Raw genomic sequence first — 22799 nt, 5'->3', positions numbered from 1 at the left:
ATAGTTCTTCTATACAGCTATGTACTCTTTGCAAAATTGATTTTAGACTGTCTCCTCGTAGTGGAGTGTGTGTTCTAAAGAAATTTAATTCTGAGATAAAGCTTTTAAAACTTCTCATTTGTCCGTGGTCATTTCATGAAATAAATCCCAGGTTCACATGTTGGGTTTGTATTTTGCTGCCTTTCCTTTTACAGCTAGCTCCCTGATCCATTGTGGTCATAGGTACCCGTAACAGTGGATGGTAAGTCGGGTACACTAGAAAATAGAAAAGGAACTCACAATTATTGGTAGTAGATTGTGACGTCATCCGATCAATGTATATGGTGATTTGAAATATATGGGCCCGAAGCCGGAAGTGGCGAAATTATTGGTCGGGTGACCCGCGATCTCTAGCAGTAATTTTCTGGTAGCAGAGTTATGGTTAGGGAATAGTTAAAGGTTAGGCAGGACTAGTTAGTCTAGCCAAGTCGGAAGCTGCTAGTATATTGATGCTGCTACAAAAGTAGGCACTTCAGGAAATCTGATCATTCACTTGAAATGTTTGCTTTGAAAAATTATGAAATGTTTTAAACTGTTTTTCTTATTATTGTATTGATATATGTATTAACCTATTCGTTAGTTACTGTTAAATGTTTGTTGAGAATCCCCGGGGAATTGAATAGCGAGTGGTGAATAGAATCCATTCGTGTTGAGGTCACTGGCCCAAGGAAAGTTGGTGCGGGTTAGGCAGAACTGGAAGCACTAACTAGGGTTTTTTCCTGAATGTATGTTTGAGTAAATGTTAGCAACGAGGTCCATTGGTGAAAATCCTCTTGTGGCATAACCTAGTGAGGGTCACACCGGAGGAGTAGCAGGTTCATCAGAGCTTGGGTGACAGCAAAGGGGTTCGCTGGGGAAACCTTAGACTCGGATATATCCCAGAAAAGTGGATGAGTCTGGGGGAGTAGCAGGTCCTCCAATGCTAGCGTGAAGGGTAGGCAGAGAAGACCTATCCGTAGTGAGTGAAAAGTAAATGGAAGTAGTTTACTTGCAGTGAAAACATTTCTTTCCTATCTAGACACTTGAGCACAGTGGCGAATGTGTATTCGTTGTGAAATAACCAAGCACTAAGCACTTTAGAAAGTAAGAAAGTTTCCGTTACCTTGTGAAGGAGGGAGTCAGTCGCGAAGCCGCTCTGACGTCACTCCGTGCCGCGCTGGGATTGGTGGACGCAGCGGGCTGGTAGCGGAGCTGGAATTGTAAAGGAGGGGTGAGCGCCGGAGCGTGAGAACTGTCTCACGAAGGAGCCGCGCACCCATTGGTCGAAATTATTTGAACTCGTGCACCTCATTGGTCGCACGGAATTACAAGACGCATTCTGATTGGAAGTAATTTTGTAAACAAAGGTAAGCGTATGAATCGTATGTGGCACTCGTACAGACCGCATACTAGACCCGATCCGAGAGATTTGGGATTTCAGAGAGATCAGTTTAAAGGCATAAAGCACGACATTATGTACGGGAACAAACGAAAGTTGTCCCTTGTAAATAAAGTAAAGAATTATTTCAAGAAAGATAAGCCGATTAAAACTAGAGGAGGTGTTGTCATTCCGCCACCGAATACTCCCGCATCTTTCATGATGTTCGATAAAGGGTACAATACCTGTGTATGGTTGGAAAATTGGGCGGAATACACGAAAGATGACGGAGTATTGGCTTTTCCGTTAGAGGGTACCTTTAACAGCAGGATTCTATTTAATTTGAGAACCCGAATGAATGATTTACATCCCAGACCTAGGTTAACGCAATACGAAGCCCTAGAGGAATGAGAGATTGAGGCTTTTGAGAGGGACAAGCCCCGAATGGATAAAGGATTGACAAAATGTTATCCAAAACTGAAGCAAGAAGCCCGAGCCCAAAAGATGAAACAGTGGAGGCAGAGTATGATTGTTGAAGGACTATTTCCCATGATGCCAGCAGATGATCCTCCTAGGGGGGAGAAAAGGACAGAGAAATCCAAACACTGGGGGCCCATCGGAGAGTCGGATGATGAATTGTTAGATGACATGTGTATGAGAAGTCCGCCTCCTTATAATGAAGGACACCGACCTTCAAGTGCAGGAGATATTTCCCAAAGACCTCCACCCCAGGAAGAGGTCAGGTCCGCCAGTGTAGGAGGGGGTTATCTGATCCCTCCCTATACTGAGAGTCTAGAACCCATAGAGACAAGAAATATTTATCCCAGAATGTCAGCTGGTGGGGAGACAGGATATTCACGTGAGCAAGATTTATTTCCTCGATCTCCCTACGGAGGCGAGGTGAGATCCTTAAGTTCAGGAATGCCGTTATCACAGCCTCTATATGAAAATGAACCAAGATCCCTAGGTACAGGAAGTTTGTCCCCAAGACCTAATTATGGCGAAGGACCAAGTGAAACACATCCCACTGCCCCGAGTCATGCTCCCACTCTGACCCCGCAGGTGTTACATGACAAAACCTTAGAGAGAATATTGGAAGAAAAGGAGCGGGAGGTTCTAGCAAAACAGAGAGCTGAGATCATTCAGAAAATCTCCCAGTTGAATACCAGTCCTGAAGCCTTGACAATCCCAGTAACTATCGGACCGGTGGTTCCGTTGTATGGGGACCGTCAAGGGAGTCCGAAAACTCCAGTCATTTCTCCCGTTATAGCACAGCCCAGACCTGAACCCTTAATTGTAGATGAACAGACAAGTGAGTGCGAATCTGAAGTCTCACTATTGGATCTGCCCATTAGAAATACAGGGAGAAGGATGCAGAAAAGACATAATCCTTTCAACACGAGGGAGATTCAAATGGAATCAACTTCGGGTACTAAAAGTGTCACGTTGGTGACTCCGGCGGAAATCGAAAGATGGAGTCAAGAATTAGAAAACCAAATTCCGCAGACGAAACCCTTGAATCTCTACAAATTGAGAGTAGAAATAGAAGAACTAATGGCAGGAAACGTAGGATTAGAAAGATTAAATACCTACTCTGAAGAAGAGCTGCTGTTCATTTGCAAAAGTCTTACCCGAAATGCCCGAGTACTTCATGAGAAATTGACAGACACTGCTGCTAGCATGGGAATAGATATTTCTAAATCGAAACCGTTGCAGAAACCGTACAGAGCAGATTTCTCAGACAAAGATTTAGAAAACCTGAACATGTCAGGGAAAAAGGCACAGGTCAAAGAATTATTGACGGTATTGCAGAAATGGGGAGATATAGAAAGATGGAAAGCAAGATGGGCTAGGAAAAAGGATGAGGCCAGGTCTAGGCAGGCAACTCCCGAATTTGTTCTAAAAGAAGCTGACAAGCCAGAACAGTTATGCCCTATGCGCGAAGTGCCAGGTGGAAAATATGTGCACGTTCCATGGTCCAGACAGGATATTGTGTCCTTTACTAATGACTTCCCAAAATTACGCGAGAAGCCCGTGGATTGGTACCGACAGGTAGAAAGGTTTGTAAAAGTACAAAAATGCCTGTGGAAGGACCTGGATGGGTTCTTCGACATAGTGGTCCCTGTAGATCTGTGGACCGAGTGTAAAATAGCCATAGCTTGGCCCAGTGAGGAATACGCGAGAGATGAAAAAACAGGGGAACCATCGAAGGAAGTAATGAGAAAATATGATCAGGTAATTCAGCATCTGAAGCTAAAAGTGCCCGCAAAGGAAACTGATTGGACAAAGATAGATAGGACCACGCAAGAAAGGGACGAGACTGTGCACTCCTTTTATGAAAGGCTGTTACAGGTGTTCAAAACATACAGTTGTATAGATAACATCGAGATGAAGGACATGACACACTTCATTTACAGGTTTCTAAACGGTTTAAGGCCCGAAATTTGTCAATGCATAAAAGATAATAAAATCTGTTGGCATACAAAAAAAATGGATGAGGTCCTACGGTACGCAAAGTACTGTGAGGACGAGATGGCAGAAAAGAAAAAGGCTCTCCAGGAGAAGGTGATGTGGGCTCAAGTAAAGCTCGCAGAACAGCAGGAAAAGCAGTTGAGCAAGATGAACAAAACTACCCCGAACCAAAGCCCTGGGGGTGGGGGTGGAGGAAAGCCCAGAGCGAAAATGAGTAGAGAGGAAGCCAAAAAGAAATTTCCTTGCCATCAGTGCGGGGAAATTGGACACTGGAGAGACGAGTGTCCCTATTTACAAACTGATAATGCCGAAACCCCTGATTTAATTCCACAGACGCAGAATGAAAAACAAAGAAAAACCCAGCAGCAGGTAAAAACGATCCAAGTGCCCAGAGCGCCAAAACCTATTTTTAAAGGAAAATCACCACAGGGTGATGACGTAGAAATCTGGGGAGGCAATGAGAATAGAAATACAGCAACTTCGCAGTATCTACTGAATGACACATTCTTCTGTGACGACCAGTACTGACGGGGCCTGAGAGGGGAGGACGAGGAGTGCGTACTTGGCGCCTCCTTGCCGGTGGACCAGTCGGGACCATACATTGAAGGAAAGGTTGATGGAAATGATGTCACCTTTCTGTTGGACACTGGTGCTACCCGTTCTACTGTGAGAACAGTGGACGTTCCAAACCTAACCCTCTCGGGAGAAGCCATCCAAGTAGTGGGTGTATCTAATCAACTGATTAGTACACCTGTTACCGAGCCCATGGAGATCTCAATTGGAAATTTTAAACAAATGCACAGATTTGTTGTCTGTGATACCAGTCCGGTAAACTTACTGGGACGTGATTTGCTGTGCAAAATGAATTGTACCATCTTTTGCACACCAAAGGGCGTCGAAATTCAAACCCCAGATGAAGACGGTATCTACAAGCTAATGTTAATTAGACCTGACTCAGAAATAAAACGAATGACTATACAAGACTTACCTGAAGAACTCCAACAGACAGTGAAACCAGAAGTGTGGGACTTTACAGGAACGGATGTAGGATTAATGAAAAACGTAGACCCCATACAAATAGCCATGAGAGAGAATGCAGTGTACCCCAATACCAAGCCTTACAGAATGAGTGCAGAAGTGAGAGCAGGTGTTGCCATTGAAATACAGAAATTGCTAGAAGCAAACATAATACAGGAAGTGATGAGTAGCCCGTGTAACTCACCCATTATGGGCATCAAAAAGCCTAATGGCAAGTACAGAGTAGTTCAGGATCTAAGAAAGGTAAACAAGATAGTGGTTCCTTGCTGCCCTATTGTCCCGAACCCAGCAGTGATTCTGTATCAGATCCCCTGGGATGCTGAATGGTTCACTGTGATAGACCTATGTCATGCATTCTTTTCGATTCCATTGCATCCAGACAGCAAATTTCTTTTCTCATTTGCTTTCAACAGTCACGTGTATGTCTGGAATAGGGTCCCCCAGGGGTACACAGAAAGCCCCTCTATCTTTAATCAGATCTTGAAAAAATGCCTTGAATCTTTAGTCTTACCTGGAAAGTCCGTTTTGGTCCAGTACATTGACGACCTATTGGTGGCGTCTAAAAGTCATAGGGACTGCGTGGTTGACACCATTGCCCTACTGAATCACCTGAGTGAAAAGGGACATAAAGTGGCCCCTGAGAAATTACAGTTCTGTTCGAAATCAGTGAAATATCTGGGACACCAGATAGAGAAAGGCATCAGAAAAGTCACCTCAGAGAGAGTCAGAATAATTCAAAATATGCAGTTACCCCGTACTCAGAAAGAAATAAGAATGTTCCTGGGAGTTGTAGGTTACTGCAGGCAATGGATTGTGGGATTCGCAGTCCTTGCAAAACCTTTGATTCAAATGACAAAGAAAGGAGCAAAAGACCCAGTGGAATGGAATGACGAGAGCTTGACCGCTTTCACAAAATTGCGTAATTGTCTGTGTACAGCCCCTGCTTTGGGGATGCCTGACTACTCCAAGGAATTTGGCCTATTCTGTGACACTCGTGACAATTGTGCACTGTCAGTCCTGACTCAAGAGCATGGTTTGACCAGAAGGCCTGTGGCATATTTCTCTGCCACTTTGGATCCAGTGGCTGCTGGATTACCTGGATGTCTGAAAGCAGTAGCTGCAACTTGCACTAGTTTGGAACAAAGTGAATCCATTATCATGGGACATCCGGTAACTGTGTATGTTCCACATGCAGTTGTGATCCTATTGACTCATACCAAAACTCAGTATCTCACCCCTAGTCGACTGACTAAATATGAGAGGATTCCCATGGGTGCTGCAAATATCGTCATCACCAGATGTAATATTTTAAACCCTGCCACTCTACTCCCTGACTCAATGATAATGGAAGATAAGGGAGATGATGAACATGATTGCATTGACCTGACAGAGTTCAGTACAAAACCACGCCCAGACATTAAAGAAACTCCTTTGCCTGTGCATGATGAGGAATGGTTTGTGGATGGTTCGTGCCTGAGGCATGAACTGGGGGGCCTAAGTGCTGTCTATGCTGTGGTCACTTTAAACAAAATTGAAGAAGCAGCTTATTTATTTGGAGTAAAGTCTGCACAAGTAGCCGAATTGATCGCCCTGATAAGAGCTTGCAAATTGGGAAAAGACAAGAGAATAACAGTGTATACTGACAGCCAGTACTGTTATGGGGTGGTGCATGACTTTGGCCAGTTATGGCTACAAAGAGAATTCCTGACTTCATCAGGTACCCCCATTCGAAATGGAAAAGTGGTTCAAGACCTTTTAGAGGCAATCCAGTTACCAAAAGAATTGGCAGTGGTCAAGTGTATTGCTCATAAGAGGGGCCTTGACCCTGTATCTTTGGGAAACGATTTTGCTGATCGGGTGGCAAAACAATGCGCCATGGATCAGATGCGAATAAATCCGAAGCGGGGTGGGGCTGGAAACAGCTGCCAACTTAGAATGTTTGAAGAAGTGCCTACATGGGATGAAGTGAGAGAATGGCAGCATATGACGCCCTGGGAGGAGAAAGAGCAGTGGAAGGAAGAAGGTTGTAGACCGAGACGTGAAGATGGTGTCGTTGTGGGCCCGAATGGTATGCCTGTGTTACCCAGACAACTACTTGCCCCAATGGCCAGACTGATACATGAAGGATCACACATTGGTAGGGATGCCATGGTTCTGGTGTTTCAACAGACTTGGTATAACAAGAAGTTCAGGAAGGTAGCAGAGTACCTTTGCCAAAGGTGCCTGACATGTCAGCAGTTCAACGCTGGCAAGAGAACAGTAGTTGAACTGATGAAAATTGGGAGATCAGGGGGTCCCTTTGTGAGAATACAAATTGATTTCATTACCATGCCTCGTTGTGAGGGAAAACGATATGTCCTTGTCGTTGTCTGCCTGTTTTCAAAATGGGTGGAAGCTTACCCGACCTCTCAATGTGATGCCATATCAGTAGCTAAAATGTTGCTAAGAGAATTGATACCGAGGTTCGGGGTTCCAGTCTTTATTGACTCAGATAGAGGCGGACATTTTCAGAATGAAATATTGGCTCAACTCTGCAAAGCATTTGGGATCACACAAAAGCTGCACTGTGCATATCATCCAGAGGCTTCTGGAGTGGTAGAACAAATAAATGGCACCATAAAGAATAGATTGGCAAAAATATGTGATTCTACTGGAATGAACTGGATAGCTGCCTTGCCTCTTGTTCTGATGGGACTCAGAAGCATTCCTGATCGGAGAACAGGCCTGAGCCCCCATGAGATATTGATGGGAAGAGTGATGAGACAAGCATGGGTACCAGGATACAAACTGTTAAGCATTTCTGATGATTTGGTACTTGAATACTGCAAGCAACTGGGTGACCAAATGCGTTCTATCTCTCGCCAGATTGGGGCAGACGCCGTCGCCAACCCGACAACCCCAGTTCACAAATTGGTTCCTGGTGACTGGGTTAAAATAAAGAAGCACACTCGTTCGAGTTGCCTAGCACCGAGGTGGGGGAAAAAGCGGCAACTAATCCTGGTAACGACGACCGCTGTGAAGTGCGCCGGCGTTCCTAAGTGGATCCATGCCAGCCATACCCAGAAGGTGACACCTGACGAGGAGCCTGGAGCAGAAGGTTGTCCAGCTGAGGGGTCTGCAGACGTTGGTCCTGAAGTAGCTGACGACAGACGACCGAGCACCAGCCCAGCTGAGGGTCCCACAGACGTTGGCCCGGAGGTAGCTGATGACGCATGGCCAAGCACCAGTACTGCTGAGAATCCCACACACGTTGGTCCGGAAGTAGCTGATGACGAGCTGCCGAGAATCTGGCCGGATGATTGGATACCCATAGTCGATCTCCCTGGAGACCCACTCAGAACAAGAGAGCGAATAAGAGAAGACAGAGAGTGGAATAGAGAGGTCGAGCCAGGCACAGGCGAAGACCCTCAGATCATTGAGATTCACATCAAGTCAGAGGACGAAGAAGAAGGTCAGACAGGGACAGATCAGGTGATTGACACACCTCCACTAACTCCTGAAATAGAAAAGGGACAGACTAGAAATAGTGTAATAGTTCGAGCAGAAGAAAATCAAGGGATCGAAATGCTTGAACAGGATCAGTTAGAATTAGAAGAACGTGTTCAGGACACAGAAACAGAGACATTCAAAAGCAAAAACAAAATTTCACCTGAACCAGGCCAGCTTAGTAACCAGGCAGAAGAAATAGATATAAGACCTGGGACTAGTCAGACAGAAAGGGAAAAGGCAGAAACTGAAGTGCCACAAACAAATGAAAACAAAAGGACATTAGAAGAAAGCCAAGTCACAGTGCCAGCTAAAAGACTAAAGAAAAAGAAACACATTGAACCAAGGTATGTTAGGAGACTGAAATTAACACTAAAAACAGTCCAAGAAAAACTTGCAGATATAAGAAGAAGTCCCCGAATTGCAGAAATACCTGAAGATAGCTCCAAGAGAAGGAGTGAGCGAATAAAAAGACAAAACGAAAAATACCAGGATCCGGAGTGGACCTACTTAATCTTGGAAAATTTTGAGGAACTTGATATCACTGACGAAAGCGACGGAGAACAGGTTGCTGAGTACTCTACAGAAGAGGAAGACGAGCTCACCTGAAGTTACACAGAGTAAAATTTCTTCTGAGCCAAAATGTCTGAGTCAAGAACGAATGGAAGGCCTAGTCGCAGTTGTTGCAAAACATGGTGTAAAGTATGTATATGTAGTATAGTTATAGTCATATTAGTTTGGATAGGACTAACAGTTTTCATTCCCTTCATGGTTAGTAAAAATACTGATATTGACCCTACACAGGTCACTGACACTGAAGAACTGACAACACGAAGTGCAGAAAGACGTGAGAAAGCACTCAGACAAACAAAACGTGACTTAGATGCATCAGATGAGGAAGGACTACATTACCACGGAGTTAGGAATCAGACACACTCAAATGTTTTTGCAAACTTATTAGTACACTATGTAGAGACTATGGAAATAGAGGATTGCTATGTCTGCATGAAGCTACCTACCTCTGTAGCTGAAGGCGTGACATACCATCACTTGCCCCTGACATTTGGAATTTCCTGTAGTGTTTTAGCAAGCTTATTTTACAAAAGAGGACCGTTACAGTACTATTACTCTAACAGTGACGTGATTTTTTCTGAACTTCCTATACGGGGAAACTTGAATCCTGTACATACCAAAAGTGACGTTATCCGTTATATGGGGGAATACTTCTTGACTATAGGTACTATAGACTTAAATGAAGCACACAGAGACAACCTGACCTGTTCATTGCATGAACAAGAGAAAATATTTTTAAACATGGCAGAGAAAAGAAGGGAGAGTTTCCAAAGAAAGGCAAATGACAAAGGGCAGAAAACCCCTAAATGGGCTGAGAACATGGAAAGCACCTCAACTGGCGGGGCGGGACCTGCTCTGTTGCTGGATTTCGAAAAGAAAGGGAAACTCTGTCTTCACCGCGAGAAGACTGATTATTATAATAACATTTTCATTGGTTCCAGTCAATGTGAGCACAATTACAAGGTAATTGGAGGTTGGGGTTTCAAAAATGGGTCAGAGCCTGTGTTTCCTGGAATTTATTATATATGTGGAGACAAGGCTTATTTCAAATTGCCGGATCACTGGTATGGAAGCTGCTACTTTGGCATTGTCTTCCCGAAAATATACCATGTGAATGAAATTGCTGGAAGCAATGAAAATACTAATGGCTTAGTGCATAGTAAAAGAGAAAGCGTAGGTGAAATAATGGGTAGTATTTTTAGTGCACTGATACCTGGAGTGGGAGTGGTTCTGAACACTCACAGAATTTGCAAATTGTCCACAATAGTGGATGTGCTGTCTACTGACACAGCTCATGGATTTCTGCTGGTCAATACCGAAATGGTTGCGATCAGATCAATGGTTTTGCAGGACAGACTTGCTCTTGACACCTTATTAGCAAAAGAGGGCGGAGTCTGCCGGATGTTGAAGGCGCAACATTGTTGCACTTACATTCCGGACAAAAGAGTGCAGCTCAAAAGATATGTGAAAAACATTACTAATTTGGAAAGGGAACTCAAACCACTCGAGTTTGACAGTGCCTGGAAGAGACTAGTTGATGGTCTCTCAAATGTAGGTCACTGGTTTGCTAATTTAGGTAGAAGCTTATTGTTCAAAGTACTGATGCCAATTGGAATTATAGGTCTTATCCTATTTTTCATATTCGTCTGTTGCAAATGCCGAAGACATACTAAGAAGTATCAGGTGAATGCAAGAGGAGTGAAACGGAATGCGGATGAGCTTGAATTGGAGGAAATAAATAATCAGATTTACAAAAGGGTGAAAAATTCTCACCCTACCAAAAATGAGAAGGGAAAATTGAATCGCATGTTGGAAGAGATAGAGTTGTACAAAGTGTGAAAGAAAGTTGGCATCTGGTTCCATTTATGTGTGATGATAGTAAATATCATCAAAGAGCGGATTGATAGAGCAAGATTTCGCATCGCGACTTGCTCGATTCATGAACCTCGATTTTTCATAACCTCATAACAAACGTACGTTATTACTAATCTCTTTATTTTGGATATGCATGTATGGTAGCGAAGCTTGCCTATGTGTTTTACTAATACAAATAACCTGTGTCCATAATATGGCTGCCGCTTTTAAGTTCGCTTTTGCGCATGCGTTAGTCACACTCACGTGACTCTACGTAGAGGTAGTTCTGGAGGGAAAGGGGGCGCATGCGTAATACACAGCTTTCGTGATAACGTGGTGATGCTCGTGCAGTTGCTCTCGTGTCAGTGTATATATTACTAATGTCTAATTGCATAGTATATTTTTTTGATGATAAATCTAAAGTACAAAGTCACGACATGTAATACATTCATTTATTTCTATGTGCTAATTTGTTTTCGCTTACTTTTCATGTATCCTCGGCACTGAGGGGTGATGGGGCTGGGGAGTCCATCTTGGAGGGCAGCATCGCGCATGATCAGCTGTGGCGAGGTGGCATTGAAACCAAGCCAAAGAAGGTTGCTGCCAGAGCCTGCATGGGAACATGCACCTTCACCCAGCAAGAGCATCTAGATTGTACCATATTGTAACACATTGTATTCTTTCCATTGTATTCCCTGCGACTTCTCGTGGGAACCCCAATCTTGCTAGGCGGCACCTTAGAATGCAAAGTAGGCCTCCAAATAGTCTGTTCTGATTGGTGTGTTAACCAAATCCTACCTTAGGACCAATCCAAATTGGGGATTCTGACACTTTGCAACATTTGGGGGGTGGTACGCTGTCCCAAAACAGTATATCTACCCTGGCTTCACCTAGGGAAATTGTCCGACTTGTCTGAATAGCTGACCTGTCACTGACCCAACGCACTTAATAGGTGACTGAAGATACAGAGCGCTGCGGAGCACTCTGTCCGAAATTGACCATAGACTAAGGTTTTACTAAACCTTAAAGTGCTGGCGGAGCACTTTGCTGGGGAGTTGGCTGACCCAATCGGGGTCCTGACTGATAGCTGCAGAGAGGGTGGAGCGCAAGCGTTGCTTCCAAACTGCGGGTGCTGGTCGTGTCCTGGTGGTCCTGTCCTGATCCTAATCTGAGGGTTTCCTGTCCTGTCCTGGGTGTCCAGTCCGCACCTGCTGTCCATTGAGGAGTATCCTTCCTTGAGGATTTCCTGTCCTTAACTGACCCGTGGCCAGGGTTGGTTTTCACACCAGTCTAGGTAAATATCACTCTGAATCTCTTGAAACTGCACCTTTCTATTTTTCTGTCTTTGTTTCAATAAAGACATATCTTTGCATATGATAAGTTTTCCATGCTTTCCGCAAACCATTGCATTTCATAAAAGTCACTTGCATTTATTTTCATAGCATGTTCCTATGTTACCCTATCTTTTAGAAATCATTTTCGCCATTGCAGTTTGCAACTTCCTGATATGGTCTCTAATTTTCTCTCATAAATATCACTAAAGAAACTCTGAATTTAGCCCAGTAGCTCTTTTAGTTTGTTTCCTGTCACATTAGCATTTTAAACATAAATGATTGCCCTTATAGTTCTTCTATACAGCTATGTACTCTTTGCAAAATTGATTTTAGACTGTCTCCTCGTAGTGGAGTGTGTGTTCTAAAGAAATTTAATTCTGAGATAAAGCTTTTAAAACTTCTCATTTGTCCGTGGTCATTTCATGAAATAAATCCCAGGTTCACATGTTGGGTTTGTATTTTGCTGCCTTTCCTTTTACAGCTAGCTCCCTGATCCATTGTGGTCATAGGTACCCGTAACAGTGGATGGTAAGTCGGGTACACTAGAAAATAGAAAAGGAACTCACAATTATTGGTAGTAGATTGTGACGTCATCCGATCAATGTATATGGTGATTTGAAATATATGGGCCCGAAGCCGGAAGTGGCGAAATTATTGGTCGGGTGACCCGCGATCTCTAGCAATTCCATGTCCCCAAAGATAAAGGAACGGCTGGGGAGGTAGGAATTAGTAATTTCTAATGTATATTGCATTCATAAACAGCCGTTATTCTGCTCATCTCCACATTAGATGAGTAGCGCCACCAAGTGGCAGACTGTCATAAGTGCAGTGTTGAAAATTAAGTGCTGTGGCGAGTACTGGAAAACTAATTAAGTGCCGGTGCCGAGCACCAGAAACAACCGGCTCAAATTAAGAACTGATCAGGCGTCTCCTTTTGATCAAGAATCCTGACTTGACTTGGCCTGGAACCTCACTTAAATGCAAATACAACAGAGGGGAAACAAAAGAACACAGCTTGCTTCACAGGTGCTTAAGAGATACGAAAATGTTTCTGCCAGCTATGTCTTGGGACTTAGCATAGCCAACAAATACTCTCAGCCACTTTAAGCATGCCTATTTGAAAGTGGAATAATTGTCTAAAACAGTTTCCATTGATTGAAGACTGAAAAGGAACGATTATGAGTAAAATAAAGTGCCGCAATAATGCCGCTAAATTTCAATATTTGTGCCGCTAAATTTAAATTTTTGTGCCGCTAAATTTGTAAATCTATGCCGCAATATCCTGGGGGGTCTGATTGACATTGCAAATGACTATGCCTTTTATTTTTGTTTTTAAAACATAAATAAAAGGCATTGTCATTTGCAATGTCAATAGCTCAAACTCGCATAAATGCGAGACCTATTGCATTCACAATTCTTGTTCTCTCTTTTGCTGAGGGTCAAACTCTGCGGAGGAGGAAAATATGCACTGGAGTCCCAAAGTGCCACTGGTGCCAGAGAGGGGTCGGGGCAGAGAGCAGGGAGGAATGGAAGCAGAAACCTAGGGCAGCGTGCAGGTAAATGTGACAGAAAGTGCAGGAGGCAGAGAGCACATGAAAGGACAGTGCACAGTGAACTCCAAGAGTATAAAGGGCAGAGACAGAGTGCTGCGGGCAGAGAGGAGAGGTGGAAGAGACCCCAAGGGTACAACAGGCATGGAGTGCAGGGGGAGGGCAGACAGGACAGGGACAGTGAGCAGAGGCAGCGAGCACGTGAGGGACAGTGCACAATGAACCCTGAGGGTATAAAGGGTAGAGGTAGAGAGCCGTGGGGCATAGAGGAGAGGTGGAAGAGACCCAATGGTAGAACAGGCACGGAGGACAGGTGGAGGGCAGACAGGACAGGGACAGTGATTAGAGGTAGGGAGCATTTGCAGGGACATTGCACAGTGAACCCTGAGGTTATAAAGGGTGGAGGCAGAGAGGAGAGGTGGAAGAGACCCCAAGGGTAGAACAGGCACGGAGGACAGGGAGTGGGCAGACAGGTCAGGCACAGTGAGCAGAGAGAGAAGATGCAAGAGAGTCCGAGGGCAGAATAAACAAGGAGAACAGGGAAGAGCGGGCAGTGAGCATAGGGCAGAGACTGAAGGAGACAGATGGCGTAAGGGTGAATGTGACAGTAGGAAAGTAGCAGAGGGCTTTCAAAGGATAAAGGGCAGGTAGCACAAGGCCAGTGAGTACAAGAGTACAGTGAGAAGTCAGGATAGGGCAGAGAGCACAAGAGTACAGTGAGAAGTCAGGATAGGGCCGAGAGTACGAGAGTACTGTGTGAAGTCAGGATAGGGCAGAGAGCACAGAAAAGTGAGAGGTAGAAGTGAACGTGGGTGGAGAGGGAGAGTACAAATTACAGAAGACTGGGTAGACAGGTCGGAAGCAGTATCGGAGCACAGGATGGATAGAGACGAGTGGGGGCAGAGGTGACAACAGTAGGGGGCACAATAATTGGGGCAGAGAGCACCTCACCCGCTCCTGCACCGGGGTATTTACAGCGCCTCACTGCTCACCAGCTCCTGCCTCCTGGGCTTTGCGGTGTTTGAGGGCTGAAGGGGAAACCCAAGGCGGGCAGAGCCGGAGAGGGAGAAGATTAGGTCTACATGTGCCTGAGTTCTCCTTTTAGTGGTAGGAGCCCTCCAAGAAATACGGCAGATTGAGGTGAAAATCTAAAGTGTGGATTTTGGCAAGTAGCACTTAGTTATTTGAGACACGTAGTACTACATTTTTCAGACACTCACTCCCAGCCACAGATCTTAGTTGAATCCATCATGTTCTTTAGCCCACGGCCCTCCCTAGGAACAGGACTCATTTCCGCATCATTTGTACTCTGCGCCTGCCCCTCGGATCCCAGGCAGGGGCCATGACTTCAGAGGCAGGAGAGCTTTGGGGGCAGAAACCAGACATGCAGGGGGGGTCAGGTGTGGGTGAGTGCCTGTCACTCAATCCCTGCATTGCATCCGCGCTGGGGCGGCCCTGATGGAGACAGGGATGTTCTCCCCGATTCTGGGTAAACGGATGGAGGAGGCCTGTTTTCACTTCTTAGGAGGGCACAGGTCCTAAAAAACAGAAGTGGGGGGGGGTCTAACCAAGTTAGGCAGCATAGCGCGTGATATCACATTGAGTGACATCATTGAGCGCGACATGGCACGTCGCATCACAGGAAGTGGCATCAAGACCCATGACCTCACAGGAATTGACATCACAAAATGTGACACAACATTTTAGACCTCACACTTCAGTTTAGCCCAACTGGCAGATGAAGAATTGCAATTCCAAGGGATAACAGCCTTCACCTGTGGGCTGCTTCCTCTATTCCATATTCCAAATTGCCTAATCAAAGTGTAATACTCTGCTAAAACAGTTTCCATTAATTTAAGGCTGAAAATGAATGCTTATGAGTAAAATAAAGTGCCGCTAAAATGCCGTTAAATTTCCATATTTGTGCCGCTAAATTTCCATATTTGTGCAGCTAAATTTGCGAATCCATGCTGCTATATCCTGGGGGGTCTGTCTAGTTCATATCCCTTCTAAAAGGCCTGCCCAATCACAAAGAAATGTAACATTCTCTTACACATAAAACGTTGATTGTTTAAACTGTACAAAATTATGTGAATATAAGAAACTTGTCCTGGTGCCTTTTCTGTATGCATTTGAATGATTTACTGATATTGTTAACTCTGTATCTTTATGTGGAAGCCTTCCAACCTAACAATTGTCACTAACAGTGCCACCCTAAACAGAAACCTGCCTTATGCAGATGAGTACTGACCCTGTTCCTCATATGAACATTACAACAACACTGCCAGATGATGTCCCCTCCTGAAGGGATCACAGAAACAGAATGATTATGGCCTTCTTATGTCTCATCAGTGGGGTGTAGCAGGGAAGAAGTGACACAGCAAACAAGGGACGCCCTGTCTGCCGCATATGTTTGGACAATGACAGCGTTATATCAAACACACTAAAGGTGATGGGAGGAATGTTTAAAATAGTTTAAAACATTGGCAATCACACTATTTTTTTCTCACACTATGCCACTCTAGACCGAAGCCCACCTTATGCAGAGTACTGACCCCTGACTGACCACTGACATGGACACTGACCCTGATCCCCCTGGGAGTTCTTCATCTGACACTGCCATTTAATGCCCCCTCCTGAACAGAATACAAACAACCCCAGATCGGTTTCAGCCTTGTCAGGCTTTATCAGTGAGGTGTAGAATATATCCTAGGTCAAAGTGAGCAAGGGTCCCATGACCTCTTAGGGTGTTGCATCAAAAAACACCAAAGGTAGTGGGAAGGAAACATGCAAAATAGTGTTATCTACTGATATTCTCTCTGGATAGTATTCCAAGCAATCATGTTTTACTCACTGTGCCACTCTAGAGAGAAGCTAACCATTTGCAAATCATTACTGGCCCTGCTCCCCATGGGAACAGTCCATCCCAAACTGAAAGACGTGGCTCTCCAGATAGAAACACAAGCAATCCAAGGTGCATGCTGTGTAGCGCTGAGTAAATATAAATAGGTCAATACTGGTCTGGGGTTGCTTGTGGTCCCATCCAGATGGAAATACAAGCAATCCCAGATGCAAGCTGTATATCACTGACGATATCTAAATAGGTCAAAACTGGTTGTGGTCCTGTCTAGAGGGAATTGGTCTCAACTGTTCATATTGAAGTAGGACTGAGACTGATTACATAAGCAGCATTGGTGCCCGGCCGAGTAGCGTGAGGTGACAGCGCGCCACTTTGCAAGGTCACCATTGTTTTTTAGCCTATTTGTACTTTGTTTGTTTTAATTGACTTTTAAAAGACTGTCATTTCTGCTCACTTTTAGAATTTAAAATTAAAGTTAACTTGCGCATTTTGCACGATATTTCCCTCTGTCCCCGGTCCACCGCAGCATCGGCTGTTTTCATGGAGGAATATGGCTCCGCCCTCCTCCCCTCATTTCCGCTACCGGGGCATTACATAAGCAGCATGGGTGCCCAGCCGGGCACCGTGAGGTGACAGCGTGCCACTCGGCAAGGTCATCATTGTTTTTTAGCCTAATTGTACTGTGTGTGTGTTAATTGAGTTTTAACAGACTGTAATTTCTGCTCACTTTTAGAATCAGCTGTTTGCATGAAGGGATGTAGCTTCACCCTCCTCCCCTCATTTCCGATATTGGGGGCATTACATAAGCAACATGGGTGCCCAACCGTGCAGCAGACGCACCGCTGCCGCGCCAAAGGCAGCCCGTCTGCACCCATCCGTGCCAGTTCATCGCCAGATGCCAGACATGCTGCCAATTTTTATAAAATGGGGTACACTTACGAATGGTATGAATTGCTTCCAATCAGGATGTGGGTTGGCAAACAATCTGGTCTGAATGGTCTAGAGGGTCGTTTTGGCTGCAAATGCTGTGGCTTCATGTCTGTCATCCTGGCAGTGCTTAGCAGCCACCACCCCCCCTCTGAGTAACTACACAACCATTTTCCACCTAAATTGCCGCTCCCTAGCCGAAAATTTGCCAATGTACATGATCTCCTGGAAGCCGAGTCACCCGACGGCCTGTTTCTCACAGAGACCTGGCCCTCGGAGGACATGGTCGCGGAGCCAAGGCTATAACATACATTCACTTTACAGGGAAATGAGAGGTGGGGGTATTGCGGTCATTTTTAAAACTGGCTACCTTTGCACCTTCATAAGGCAACCCGTTGTGCCTGCTTTAAAATCACCCTTATTCCTAACTACACTATGGCAGGTTTACTAATCTACCGACCACCGGGTCCCTCAAAAGTCTTCAGGGAAGCTCTTAGTGAGACAGTCAGTGCCCTGGCGGTCATTGCCTCTAATTTTACAGTCACAGGTGATCTTAATCTGCATCTGGATCACCACTCTGACTCCGAAGTGATGACTTTTTGGGCCAATCTTGCAGCTTATCAGCTCGATCAATGCGTCTCAGGACCAACGCATTCGGCTGGCCACCTGTTGGACCTAGTTTTTACAAATATACCTTCCCTTACTGTCGGACCCCCTGTCCCGATGGGATGGTCGGATCATTATTTGGTCCCCATTGATGGAGCAAGGTTGCACACGAAAAGCGCCTTGCTTGTATTCAACCCTCTCGAAAACAATATTAATGTACTAACTAAAATCTTTTGTCATATTAATATTGCGTAACACTACATTTTAGGTATCTAGGGGAAGCCCGACAATGTGCTTTTACTAACTTTAATTCGCTTGCATTAAAATGGCTGTTGCTACGCAGGGTTTTGTACTGTGCATGTGTTTGTCACACTCACGTGACATGACGTGTTATCTCGCTTGGTGGGAAACCTTTTGCTTCTGCGCACTAGAACTAAAATGGCTGTTCTGTGTCCTAACGTGCAAAAAGCTTGCATCGCTGCTTTGCTAAACTGTTCGTTTTGCCTAAACTTTAATCCAATAGTTTAAATAAAATCATGGGAATAGAGTAGAGAGAAGTGGTATACAGTGCATTAATTTTATTCTGTGTCTCTAAAACTGTTTCTCTTATATTCTTGCATGTATCGTATTTGGGCCTGAAATGTACCTCTAAACTCCATCTTTGGCGAGACTGCGCCTGTGCGAAAGAAACCCCAAGTCATTGAAGCTGTGGAAATTGAATGAGTGCCAAATCTGACATGGATTGAGAAACTATGAGAAGAGTGAACTCCTCACCCTGCCAGAGGAAGCGGAATCGAATACATTGTTAACATATTGTATTGTTACATTCACTACCCGGTGGAATAAAAAGTACATGAGAAGATAAAGTTATGGGAGGGAACATTTAAATACATGATTGTCAAGTTACCTCATATTAATATGGTGTGATGACTACTCCTCGTCTTTTGTCCAATAAAATTGTGGGATTCATACATTTGCAATATTGGGGGGTGGTACACTGACCTGGAAAATAGTGTAACTAGGGTAGGCTTAGCTAGTTGGATTGTCTGACTTGTCCGAATAGCTGACCTGTCACTTTCCCAACGCACTCAATAGGTGATCGAGAGCAAAGGTGCTGGCGGAGCACTCTGTCAGAAGATTGGATAACCCAATTGGGGTTCTGGAGAGGAGTTTGATGACCCAATTGGGGTTTGGCTGTTAGCTGCAGAGAGGGTTTACAATGCTGGCATTTTGAACTTTAACTGTGGTGCCGGTCTTAGCCTGTGGTGGTCCTGTCCTTAACCAATTTGGTCCATAACCTATCCTGATTCTGGTCTATACCTGTTCTTTTTGCTGGTGCCAGCACTTTGTGATTCTTATCCTTTGTCTCAGACCATGGCCAGGGTTGGTCTTCACACCATTCTAGGTAACTATAAAGTGCTTAATGATATTTTCTTTCCAAATTATTGCACATGTTGTTTCAAATCTTTATCAATTTAATAGTACACAAAATTATTTGATTTATTATGGTTTCAAACATTTCTTAGATAAAAAGACTAAACCTATTCCTGAGTTTGTGGTTATTCATAAAACGTTATGTTATTCTACTACCTATTTTCTTGCTAACTCCCTTGATCCTTTAGGACTTTAGGTATCGGTAACTTGGATTGGTAAGTTTAATGGTAAAGGTCTTGAATAGCAAATTATAATTGATTGAGTGTAAATGTACCTGTTCAAATATATATATATAGTTTATGGGCCCAGGTGAGCATGTTGAGCAGGTGTGCTTGCGCTCTTTCACTCTGTCCATTCAGGGCATTACGCTGAGCGTAATTTAGATAAAATGTTTTGCCTCAAACGCTCCTGGCATAAACTCAATTGGGGCCAGTTCCAAACCCACCTCTCCGCCACCTCCCCAGCTTTACCAGCTGACCCTAATGAGGCTAATTCAGTCTTCACCAACTGGATTAGCCAGCCCTTGGATAGCCTGATTTCAGCTAAATTGTCCATGAATCGTAAAACTGAATCCAATACACTAAATTAGCTGCTTTGTGCAAAATCTGTAAAAAGCTGGAGAGATTCTGAAAAAGGGATTATGAACACTTTCGGCCAATTTCCCTGCAACCTTAAGCCACAAAGATAAAGGAGGCTTATGTTAACTCCCTCCTCATGGACCACTTAAACTCCAACAACAGGCTTGACCCTTCTCAAAATGGTTTTCGCCCTGGCCACAGCTCAGAGTCGGCACTCTTGGCTGTGACAGAACATCTCTGGACAGCGTTAGATGCTGGGCAGACGTCGGCACTGATCCTTCTGGATCTCAGTGCCACGCTAGACACACTGTTCCATGCCATCTTGTTGTGACGCTGGGAGGAGGCTGGAATCATTGGTTCAGCCTTGAAGTGGCAGGCCTTATTCCTTGCTGATAGGATGTTTCAGGTGATAGCTCTGGCATCTTTCCCATTAGGCATGGGGTGCCACAGGGCTCTTCCCTGAGCCCTCTGCTTTTCAATCTTTTCATACAACCCCTGGCCCTACTAGCCAAAAGCAGAGGGTTGACCATGGTCTCCTGTGCCAACGACACACAGTTGGTGGTGTCTCTCTCGAGTGACTCCAAGCAAGACACTTTTAAATTCCAAGGTGAACTTGCGGCAGTCGCCAAGTGGATGACCGCCAACTGTCTCCAAATGAATGACAACAAGTCGGAGGTGTTGTTGGTGGGAAAGGACCATGGCCTATGGAATGAGCTCTGGTGGCCCAAGAGCCTAGGCACTGCCCCCACCCCCAAGCAGGCAGTGAAGAACTGGATGGATGCTTCACTTAACTTCCAGACTCAAACTAAAAAGGTGACAGGAACCTGCTTTGGATTGTTGCCAGGACTCAAACCCATCCTGGGCTTCTTTGATGCCCCTACCAGGCAGATTGTCATCCAGGCCCTGATTATGTCGAGACTTGATTACGCCATCTCACTGTATCTGGTAGCAAACAGGACAGAAATACATAGGCTACAGAAAGTTTAGAATGCGGCCGCAAGATGTCTCCTTGGTCTGCATAGAGACTGCTCAGTGACAAGTGTCATTCGCCGTTTCCACTGGATGCCTGTAGCTAGGGGGATTGAGTTTAAGGCTCTCTGTATAGCCCTTAAAGTCCTGAAACTTCAATCTCCAAATATTTTGACCGATTTGCTTCTACCCTATGGTCCCTCCCGCCAGATCCGCTCCATGGGACAACACCTTGTTGTGGGTCCCTGAGTCAGGAGGGTTCTGCCGGAGGTCGTTCTTTCCGGAACAGAGCAGCCATCCTTCGGAATTCGCTGCCTGGACACATTCGGGGGCTTAATAATCACCTCAAATTCAGGAAAGCCATAAATACCTTTCTCTTCCCCACTCCGTAGGTCTCCCTGGGCTCTCTCTGATCTTGGTCACCTCATTGCTGTTCAGCGCCGGGACGCCTCTTTGCTGGGGCACCTGTTGCCCTTTATAAAACCCAATAACATAACATAACATTTGCATAAGTCAGGTCTCAGTCTAGAGTGGGAAAGTGGGCAAAGAACAATGGTCTGAATGTTGTCAAAACAATTGACAGTGACTGAGAATTTTTCAAGCATCCTATTCATCACTGCATATGTTGATCCATCTATATGTAAGGATATAAAATATACATCTACAGAATTCCAGGCTGTGCAAAACCTCAGATTTCAATAACTTGGGAGAAACCACAGCTGATTCCAGCTAGGGTTGAGTATTCTTTGGAGCTAAGTTCTGCACATATCAAGGGATTGACTTTTTTCCATCGAAGGGAATAGACACCTTGTCAGGGATTCACATCATGCACAAGAGCTGTGATCCTCTGTTCTTGGGGATTCTGTATTCACAAAATGGAATTTCTGATTTCATTCTATCTGAACATCAGAAGAGAATGGTCATGGTTGTTGGTGAACTCAAGTCTGATGAAAGATGACTATCGGGACCCTCCCTTTCGGAAGATTTTACCCACAGACACCAGATAAATGGGAGGGGCCACCCTCTACTACTCCAGGCTCTTATTCCATTCACTCCTCTTCCGGCAGGCCATGCTGTATTAGTTTGGTGAGGCATCCATGCAACTTGTTTGTACATAAACTGACAAATCCCAATCCGGATTCTACAGCAAACATAGCACTGCGACTGCTCTACTCGCCCCCACAGATGACATTCGCACCCTCCTCGACCAAGCACACACCACAGCCCTGATCCTATTTGACCTCTATGCAGCCTTAAACACTGTCTCCCACTGCACACTCATCACCAGACTCCACAAAGCCAGCATAGAGGGAACCGCCATCGACTGGCTCCACTCCTTCCTCGCAGGCAGAACCCAAAGAATCAGACTTCCACCCTTTCTCTCCGAACCCATAGGAATCAACTGTCGAGTACAACAAGGATCGTCACTCAACCCCACGCTCTCCAATATCTACATGGCCCCTTCTCGCCGCCATTGTCAGATAGCACGGACTCAGTATAGTATCCTACACTGACGATACCCAGCTCATTCTCTTCCTGACCCGATCACCACCAGACTCAACTTCCAGGAAGGAATGAAAGATATCACATCCTGGATGAGCAGTAGCTGCCTGAAGCTCAACTCAGAGTAGACAGAGGGCCTCCCCCTCGGACCCTCCCTCTCTGCTTGGGTCAACTCCTGGTGGGTATTATAAAGTCTTTCATTTTCCAAAGCCCGATTGT

The 22799-nt window shown here is 45.0% G+C and overlaps 1 protein-coding gene across 2 annotated transcripts in view; it reads right to left on the bottom strand.

Annotated features, from left to right (window-relative positions):
- LOC144826942 (uncharacterized) overlaps positions 1-17097 on the bottom strand; it is a 137519-nt gene extending 120422 nt beyond the window's left edge. For both annotated transcript variants that reach the window (XM_078685403.1, XM_078685404.1), the window contains exon 1: positions 17018-17097. In XM_078685403.1, coding sequence (XP_078541529.1) covers positions 17018-17051 — 34 coding nt within the window. In that variant the 5' untranslated portion in view covers positions 17052-17097. The remainder of the gene's footprint in view (positions 1-17017) is intronic.
- Positions 17098-22799: the final 5702 nt, after the last annotated feature.

This window comes from Lissotriton helveticus, chromosome 4_1 (genome assembly GCF_964261635.1).
Source record: "Lissotriton helveticus chromosome 4_1, aLisHel1.1, whole genome shotgun sequence".
In the NCBI taxonomy this organism is placed as follows: domain Eukaryota; kingdom Metazoa; phylum Chordata; class Amphibia; order Caudata; family Salamandridae; genus Lissotriton; species Lissotriton helveticus.
This window is presented reverse-complemented; position numbering and strand designations above follow the sequence as displayed.